Here is a 9,376-nt window from a genome sequence, read left to right on the forward strand (position 1 = left end):
GTCTCATGTCGTCTTTGAGTGAGATGAACTTCTGTGACCCAAAGTCAAACAAATCTATAATCTAACTAATGAAATCTATTTGACATTGGACCAGATCGTGCTGGTTATATCTGGAGACATCTGGCTGCAGCCACAGGACTGATTTACATTTCAAACAGTTCCTCTGAATATCAGAGGGCGTCATTTGAATGTTCTGCCTATTTGTCAGCCAAATACATGGACTGGAGCAGAGGCGACAGTGTGTGCATTCAAAATGGATTTTCAAAAAGTCTTGTGTCCTTAAATGTTGCAGGTAAAATAGATGTAAACGCTTCAGACGTCTGTCACAGCGTGTACCCAATGTCTGCAGACTAAATTACACTTAATGACCGTGTCAGCACTTGGAACTGTTCACCCATTAAAGGGAAGACACTTCAATTTAAATTTGAAATATAAATTTAAAGTATATTTATGTATATGTTTGACCTGGATTGGGGGGTCATTGTAGTCTAAAAGTAAAATAAAGAAAAGAGATGAACTTGCTTCGAGGGAAATTTGAATCTTTTGCATGACTGTTAGCCAAATCTCTCATGCAAACGGACGGAAACGTTGAGGAAAGGAGCTACTTAAAGACGAGGGATCTCAACATACAGCACAAAGAGACGACAGCTGACATCCCTCCTCTCACAGCCGCACAGGTCAGTGTAAGTTTATCAAATTATACCTGTCTTTGTCTCGAAACACATTTTTACTGCTCGACAATAACGTATCTATTTGATTGGAAGTTAATGCTTTTGCTTGTTTTCATGAGCAAACTGTACAGTGAGTGTGTGGATTTTTATAGGACTGAATCTAAGCAGCTGAAATGGCAAACCTGAAGACTGGAGATACAGCCGACTGGATCAAGTCTCTTATTCAGGAGTCCCACAAGGCCAAAGAGTTCTCTTACTGCCCTTACAGTGAGCTCAGGGTGGGATCAGCCCTGCTAACAGAGGATGGGCAGATCTTCACAGGTACAGGTGATCTTTGGCCATTTTGAAATAGTGACAGGGACATTTACAGCAGGTATTGGTCATGTTTAAAAGTAAGAAATGTCACTTGTGTGTGTAGGTTGTCGCTTTTTGTGGACAGATGTCTTGTCGATTTTGTGGATTCAAGCATGAAAAACAAAAATGTTGAAATCTGTAAAATGTGAAACACCTTGTGTCTTTGTTTCTTGACAGGTTGCAATGTTGAAAATGCATGCTTCTACCTCGGGCTGTGCGCAGAGAGGACTGCTATAAACAAGGCTGTTTCTGAAGGTCACAGGAAATTTAAGGCCATTGCTGTTTCCAGGTACTACAGAGGTGTTTTTGTTTTTGTGATTCACACTTGTCTGATTTTAATTCTACTTTCACAAAGACATCTTTAACAAAGTGGCATGTATGTGACATTGGCTGCCGAGAGAGAGACCAGACTATAGTTCATTTAATTTCTCTCTGCAGTGATCTTGAGGACCGGGTGATCCCTCCTTGTGGAGCCTGCCGACAGGTCATCAGAGAGGTAACGCAGCTCCAAACAATATTCAGCATCAAAAGCCATCATAACACTGACTTATTTTTATTTTATATCGGAGCAGATTCTTTTTCAATCTTTAAAATCTCACCGCTCCCCTCTCAGTTTGGAGACATACCTGTCTTCATGACCAAGGTGGATGGATCCTACAGCATGATGACACTGGAGGAGCTGCTTCCACTCTCATGGGGAGCCGAGTACCTGAAGAAACAGGAGACCGTCTCTCCGAAGTGAAACTGATCAAGTTCATTATGACTGTCACATGTGGTCTCATTCATCAGCCTGCTTTTCCCCAGTTAGTTAGATTTTCACCTTTGGAACTATTTGAGCGCTAGAGCAGTGTATGTGACAGTGTATAAACCAGAAATGGGATACAAGGATCTGATTGATTAATTTCACTCGAAACTTCTGCTTGTGTTTCCTTAACTTTTTATCTCAGACATGTATTTTAAGCTTGTGCCTTCAAAAGTTGTATCTGATACTATATTGGATTATTCTACTCTTATAATAAACTGAATGTATTCCAACCTGATAAAAGTGGAAAATGTTTCTATTTCTTAATAAGAAAGTTGTAACAACATTTACATGCTGTCAAATATGTGGGGGAATCACAGACTAGCCTAACTCACTCTAGTAAAACTGAATTGCCCGTGGTTATAGCAGTAATTAACCATGCTTTTAAAAAGATGTATATACACATATATACATACGTATATGAGCTATATATATTTCTATATATAAAATGTCACTATTTAAACAGATGTTTACAGCATGATTGTTGGTCATGATTCTATGTTTTAAAACAATGTAGTACTACTGTCGAGCATGCTTCCTGTATGAGACATTATACCAAAATCGTGGAGATTTGGATGTTAAAGCATTTAAAGATTTGCAAATATACATAGTACAACAATATGTGAGTTACCCTCATAAGCATTATGTATTTCATGTGTAAAAAGAGGGGGCACCCGGATTTGAACCGGGGACCTCTTGATCTGCAGTCAAATGCTCTACCACTGAGCTATACCCCCATACGACAATAGGGCAGCAGGGCCCAATTATAAAGCTAAATATAACCAGTGTTCATGTTACTGTTATTTGAAAAGGCAGTCGACGGTGTGATGTACACAACAAAATGGTTAAAATAAAACCAACCACACATAAAGCGAACGGCTGTGTGCCACAATGTCCCGTTTTTAAATGGTAACTCTCACACTTCACCGGCTTATCCCGGATGTGACGTCATGAAAACGCGTCTCAACCGGATGTTGAAGTGTATCGAAAGGAAACTGGAAGAAACGGAATCATAATGGTACGTTAGCGGTCTTATCTCCTTTATTACAATTTATCCTGTCGTAACCACATTGTATAGCACGCCATTGTGGTCTGCATTTAAACGTATATTCATTTCACCTCCTTGCACATTTGTCTTTTGTCTTTGTGTCCTCGGAAATCCAGTAGTCGCGAATTTGATTAGTCACTCGAGCTAATGCTAGTTAGCGCTTAGCCATGATGCTCCTTAACTTGCTCGCAGAGGGTTGAAGAGGTGATTTGAACTCTCGGTGCCTGAGACGAAATAACTAGTGTGTGTGTTTTAATGTGTGTTGTTTGTGTTTGTTACAGGACACTCGAGGACTCCGCTCTCAGCTCAAAGACAGCGTACCTGTGGCAGGCTTATGTCCACACGGAGCTTATGGAGTGCAGGACTCTCTGCGTAGCGGGTGAGACACATAACATCAATCTGCTGTATCTTAATGCTGTTTGTATAACTAATGAGATGTCATACTCTGCTCTCACAGACAGACAGGTTTGTGTCTGGCTCAAACAAAAGCTTTAAGGTTTTGGTTGCAGTAAATTCACATATACACTTGTCCCAACATGATTTGATGGATATTTATATTTCACAGTCCGTTTCAGTGTTAATCGGCTTGCTTTTAAAGGGGCTCTATGGAGTTTTGGAGAATAAATTCAAGCTCAGAATTTAAATATTTACAATATTAATAAGTTGATAGTACAGAAAAGTATTTATTTTTTCCCATAACTAAATAAACAAGCTTTTCTCAGAGGAAAATAAGGTCCCCAGAACACTGTGTGAAGCTAGAAAGGTGGCAGGGTCCGCCACATATAACCACAGTAAAACAGTATGAAACTGTGTTGTCCTTTTAAGGTCAGTTTGTTAAAATGGAGCACTATGTAGTTTTGTGGAAGGAATAAACAAACATAGAATAATCAGTCCATATAGAAAAAATGTACCATTGCTTCACTTGTTGGATTTATGCATCAAGAAATTCCAGGACAAAAAGCCCATAAATATGTTTAAGGTAATTCACAAGTCAACTACAAAATATCCTGCTTCTCAAATATCTTGGCTGATCTGTGTTTATATATTTATCTGCCTCAAAATGTATTGTTCAGGCAGTGCTATATACATATACACTACATACAGTATATGTTGTGCAGTGTTACAAATTCCTAATAACCTGGTCAATAATAAAAGCACTAGATATCTGGTTTGAGAGTGACTGTCTGCATAAGAGAGAGTAACATGTAGAAAGTATTTTAACAAGCACAATTAATTAGCTTGAACGTTTACGTGTGATGACTCGATGTAGTTTGTGTAGGTTTTTGTCAAGAGGAGCTGCCATAACATTGTGTTTTAAGGCCGAGTTTCTCAAAGTGTTGCCCTCAGACACGTGTGCGGCATATTTTGATCATTCACACCCCATTTCACTACCTCCATTTAATAATCAGGTACTGCTTAATTTGACACTCACGGAATTTGATGCTAAACGCCATCACACATCCTGCTTCAGGTTCAGAGGTTTTCATGTGCTGCCCTCAGGGAACCCATGTTATAACTTTAAATAGATTTTTACAGATGTATGTGATGCTCCTTTTCACCTGCTTGTTGCATTTCTTCTTTCGCCCACCCAGCTTTTCCAGTGTAAAGAATGAGCTCCTTCCAAGCCACTCGCTGGAGCTGTCAGAAAAAAATGTGAGTAATGTGAATCATAAGAGATGACCCACGTTCAACCATATTTGGTTGAAGCAGATCAGTAGCCAAGACTCCACTTACATTATGTGAATATGTGGAAATAATTCTTATGTCCCTGTTGTACTGTTTCTGTGGTTTGCAGTTCCAGCTGAACAAGGACAAGATGAATTTCTCTACTCTCAGAAACATTCAGGGTCTTCATGCTCCTCTCAAACTGCAGATGGAGTACAGGGCAGCTAGACAGGTAACTGCATGACTTTCTTACCCAAATCCCCACCCCTAATAACCATTCTCACCCTTTTCACTTGTGTTAATCTTCTTCATTTTTAAGTCGTTGTCATAACTCCTGATGTCTGTCCCTCCTCCTTCCAGATCCAGCGTCTGCCATTCTTACAGAGTTCAAACCTGGCTCTGGACACTCTGCGAGGCAGCGACGAGGCCATCGGCTTTGAGGACATCCTCAACGGTGATACTTTAATCCCTTCACACAATCACAGACACAACTGTCTGAATGTGATATCTAACCGCCACACTGTGTCTGTGTCCTGTTACCTTGCAGATCCAGGCCAGAGTGAAATGATGGGCGAGCCACACATGATGGTGGAGTGCAAACTGGGACTGTTGTGAAAGAAAATGGACACACACGGGGACATCTACACATAGATTTAGGATTATTATTTGTCTGCATTGCATTTGTTTATTGGCTTAAAAACATAAATCATTAAATCAGGGTCAAAGTCAGACTACTTTGGGAAAGAAAGGGGAATGGTGGGGTTGTGTGGGGCGGGGTTACCCTGTAAATGACATAGATCTGGAGAGTTAAAGGTTATTCAGGCGAGCATTCAGTGCTGCTTTTGTATGATTCCAGTCTGGTTGGTATTTCTAATAAACTTCATAACCTTCCTCATGATGTGTGTTCATTTGATGCATTATTTAATTGTACTTCTGCTCGTATTGTCATGTGTTAAGCATTAGAAAAACACGTTTAATGGCATCAAGAAGAGCCATCAAATTTGGTCATGGATAAAATACTGCTGTCACACTTTTAGGTGACAGGCTTAGAGCTATCAAAATAATGAAATGAACTGAAAATTAAATAATTATGTGGCATTATAGCAAAATGATTGATAAAGTCACAGAATTCTGTGTTATGTGTTCCTACAGCTAATGTCACAGTTCGGTGTTTTTTATTTGATAGCATTTCCACTGTTGGATGCCACTAATGCTTCACCGTAACATTCCAAGACTGTAGCAGTTACAGGAGTTTGCTACACCACTAACATCTATAGTTATAGACTATCATGCTTTGATAAGTTGCATCCATGAAAGCTATGAAGTAAAGGTGACTCAGTTTTTGCACTACTGTAATATGGAGCTGCTTGAAAGCTGCCTACAATCATTCAGTCAATCAATCATTTGTTGTTAGTGATAAACTTGGTAAATCAACATCTACAGTGTTGGATCAGTGTATTTAAAATGATGCTACTAGGATCAAGTTTGAGTTGTACAGAGAATTTAATCTACATTGCATCACATATTGGCTACAAAGAGCTGGTTAGTATACTACATTAATCTCTGTAGACAAATAGCAGCATCAGAAGAAGTATGAGTTATAGTGTGACCATAATGCCATTTGAATTAAAACATTTCTTCAGCATCATTTTCATCCTAATCTGCTTAATATCATTAAAACGTAGGTAGAATGGTCAAAAGGTTGGTCAAGGTCGGCGGTGAGGGAGGGGAGAGAAGAAACGTAGAGGTTCTGTAACTCACTGTAGCAATCAATTGAAATCTCACCGCCATCGGACCAACCGAGGGGATGGAGGGTTTCTTCTTGTATTTATAGCAGTGCGTCCGCATATGTCTCTAGGACAGGGTGGCATACTTGTAAACATGTCTACTTAAAAACAAATGTGTATTGTTTAAACATGTATAAGTAATATTCATGGCAACACGACAGATCTGTTGCTGGCTATAAGCCTGAATTTGTCAAATTTAGAACATATCCTCGGCTGCAGAGCATGCTGGGAAAACACGTCACGCGGAAGTAGTTACGTTTAAACAAAGCGTTTCTACTAAGTAGCAGCGAGTATTGGTATTTATAACACATTTTAACGAACACTTTGATCGACACTGTGGTTTAAATGTAAAAAATAAGAAGAGCAGGCTCTACTTGACGATAACAAAGCTATTCCGACGCTGGCGTGGCTAACGGTGGCGACCAAAGAAGATTTGAGTGTCAAGAGAGAAATCCGTCTAACACATTTCGAGCTATTTTACGCATGCGCGACGGTCGAGTTTATACCGGAACTTGTTTTGCCCCATTCACTGTAAAGAATTAGTTACGACTTGAATAATTAACTGCTACTATCAACACATAAAACAAGAGCTCTAAAGCTACATTTATAAATGGTCACTTTATAATCCCCTGCATTAACAGACGCTACGAATTTATAGAAACATTGAAAGAAAAGTCGTTTTTATTAATTATTTTGAAAAAATTCTCACAAAATATCACAATAACTTTCTTCACTGACTTCATTATGTCCATATGTTTTTATTTAATAAAGCTGGCAACCCCACAGATCATGATAGTGTAGCCTATTTTCCTGCTGCAACATGAGTCACTGGGATGTATCATCTTTCAAACAGGGAGGCAACTCAAAGGTACATTTCATCATTTACCAAATAAACATCTCTGCATTCTTTTATACAGCTTTACATGTGAATTTATTTGAATGGAGACGTGGATAAGAAACAAAGACCAAAGAAACAACAACAACAAAGCCTCATTTAACTGGAAAAGAAAAAACATATTAAAAATGTATTTTATATATATAATATACAATAATATAAAAATGTTTAACCAAAGACAAATCAGCTTTTTTTTTTTGACTTGGCTTATATCCATGGTGACCATATATCTATAGAAACGTCAATTTCAGCTGTATTTTAGCTGTGACCTTTTCCATAATGTTCACCATATGTTGCCTTTGTTTTATGTCTGGGATTTTCTTCTTTTATTTGGCATTCAAGAGTAGCTTCCTCAATCAAATATATATTTTTTTATTCCTAGGATGTGTAATTTTAGATTAGTGTTTACATTTATATCCAGGATAAAGTTCTGTTATCATTTTAACATCCTCCAAGCACCTCTTCAGATTTGGGTCGGGTCATAATAGGTGGGAAGTCTCCTTGGTGGCTAAAACTCTCCTGTTACTACTTGTTTAGTTTACGACCAGACCAACAAGTTTCATCTCATTCTCCTCTGTCCTCCCTTCAACCACAAGATGGCAGTATTAATCCACACTACGCTCCTCCTGCTCGTTGCTCATCCAGTTTCTGATCCAGCACACTACAGTACTTAACCAGGTCCTGTGTCGGTACCGGCTCTGCTCTGGACATTTTGTCCCGGTGCCTAAGGGGCCTCAGCTGATGTCACTGTTCATACATGGCTGGAGAGCAGCTTAGCCCGAGGCTGTTAGAGACTCGCGATGCTGTCTTCGACAACAAAAAACACTCCCTGTGGGTCAGCTCAGGGCAGCTGGTTGCCACAATACATACTGTAATACATCAGATCTGTTTGTCCAATCCCCTGTGACTTCAATATTGCATGTACTGTAACTGAGCAAATCCAGATCATATGGCGGCTGAATGTAATGCCATGCCTGACAGTACACAACATGCATAATGCTTGAGTCAAAACAGCATGCTGGTGTATACCAAAGGAGAAAATAATGTTCAACATCTTATATAAAACAGAAAACTTGAAGTCATTAACACCAGGATGTTTTACAAACTAGCAACGCTGTGTTAATGAATGCAGTTAACAGACTTCTACTGAGTAATTAGAAATAGTTCAGAGCATGTGGGGGAGGATGTCAACTGAGGCAATTCCTCTGAATGATTCATATGTTGTTGTTTCTCTGCTGAATGTAGGAAGACATTAAAGTAAAGAATGTGGATTTGATCGATTGTTGTTTGTGCAAAGATCTTTACCACCCGTGTGATTCTCTCTACACCTACAGGATATGTACATAGAACATTCACAGTAAATATCCTCACAGGGACCATTAAAGAGCAATTTAACCTTCATTAGTGTGGGCTTTATATAAATCCTGAAAATTACTTGTACTTTTTTCAAAAAAATCACACTTTATTTGCTGAGATGGTGATTATTGTATTGCAGAAATGTACATAAACCCCCACCCGCCCTCGCCTCCGAGGGCATCTGCTCCTAACTGCTGGTCGAAGAAGGGATTCATCAAGTCGTTAAGTCATAAACAAAAGTTCTGTCGAGGGCTCCTTTATATCTCCATGGAAATAACTTTACCCTTTTAATGTACTCTGGTGTACTAGCGTAGTCAGCAGAGTACAAACGTACCACACTTTGTTATTCAGCATTTGGAGTGAGCCCAAGAGATCCTGTAATTATACGCTGTAAGACTGTAACACTGAACGTAACTTTTTATGCGGCTGAAACATCTCAACGACTGTTGAATGAAGCACCATCATCAGGTCAAAGATTCAATTTTTTCCAATAGTTTGACCAAATATCTGTCAAACTAATGATGTTCTTATTAGACTTAGCTTTGACTTTAGTCTACTACTAATTAGCAATCCTTGCTCAAGCAGTGCTGTGTTGGTGTTATTCCTAGAACATCTTCAAATTAATAAATTCACTTGTTATTTTCCATGTCTTTACAGTTTTCTGTCACTGTTTGGTTCTGTTTAGGGAACTAAAACTTGGTAGGTCTAGGCAACATCAATTATTGGTTTAGTTTAGGCAACAAACAGTAAATACTTGGCTAGGTTTAGGTAACATAAATACGTGGTTTTATAGGTATA

General features: G+C 38.9%; 2 protein-coding genes across 4 annotated transcripts; both read left to right on the forward strand.

The window, feature by feature from the left end:
* The first annotated feature begins 523 nt into the window (after positions 1 to 523).
* On the forward strand, positions 524 to 2,059 carry LOC311249105 (cytidine deaminase-like). 3 transcript variants are annotated; one of them, XM_084339854.1, is made up of 5 exons: positions 524 to 683; positions 824 to 992; positions 1,203 to 1,314; positions 1,464 to 1,521; positions 1,598 to 2,059. In XM_084339854.1, exons 2-5 carry the CDS (start codon positions 845 to 847, stop codon positions 1,661 to 1,663), a joined length of 384 nt encoding a protein of 127 aa, XP_084195980.1. In that variant the 5' UTR covers positions 524 to 683; positions 824 to 844; the 3' UTR covers positions 1,664 to 2,059. The 3 variants fall into 3 exon arrangements, with proteins under 3 accessions (XP_084195980.1, XP_084195978.1, XP_084195979.1); XM_084339852.1 differs by having other exon boundaries at positions 1,639 to 2,059; XM_084339853.1 differs by having other exon boundaries at positions 524 to 677; positions 1,639 to 2,059.
* A 699-nt stretch (positions 2,060 to 2,758) lies between these two features.
* Positions 2,759 to 5,435, forward strand: pomp (proteasome maturation protein). Its single transcript, XM_084339846.1, has 6 exons — positions 2,759 to 2,845; positions 3,157 to 3,254; positions 4,468 to 4,528; positions 4,671 to 4,772; positions 4,901 to 4,994; positions 5,088 to 5,435. Exons 1-6 carry the CDS (start codon positions 2,843 to 2,845, stop codon positions 5,153 to 5,155), a joined length of 426 nt encoding a protein of 141 aa, XP_084195972.1. The 5' UTR covers positions 2,759 to 2,842; the 3' UTR covers positions 5,156 to 5,435.
* Positions 5,436 to 9,376: the final 3,941 nt, after the last annotated feature.

Source organism: Pagrus pagrus (genome assembly GCF_965226575.1).
Source record: "Pagrus pagrus genome assembly, chromosome: 20".
In the NCBI taxonomy this organism is placed as follows: Eukaryota; Metazoa; Chordata; class Actinopteri; order Spariformes; family Sparidae; genus Pagrus; species Pagrus pagrus.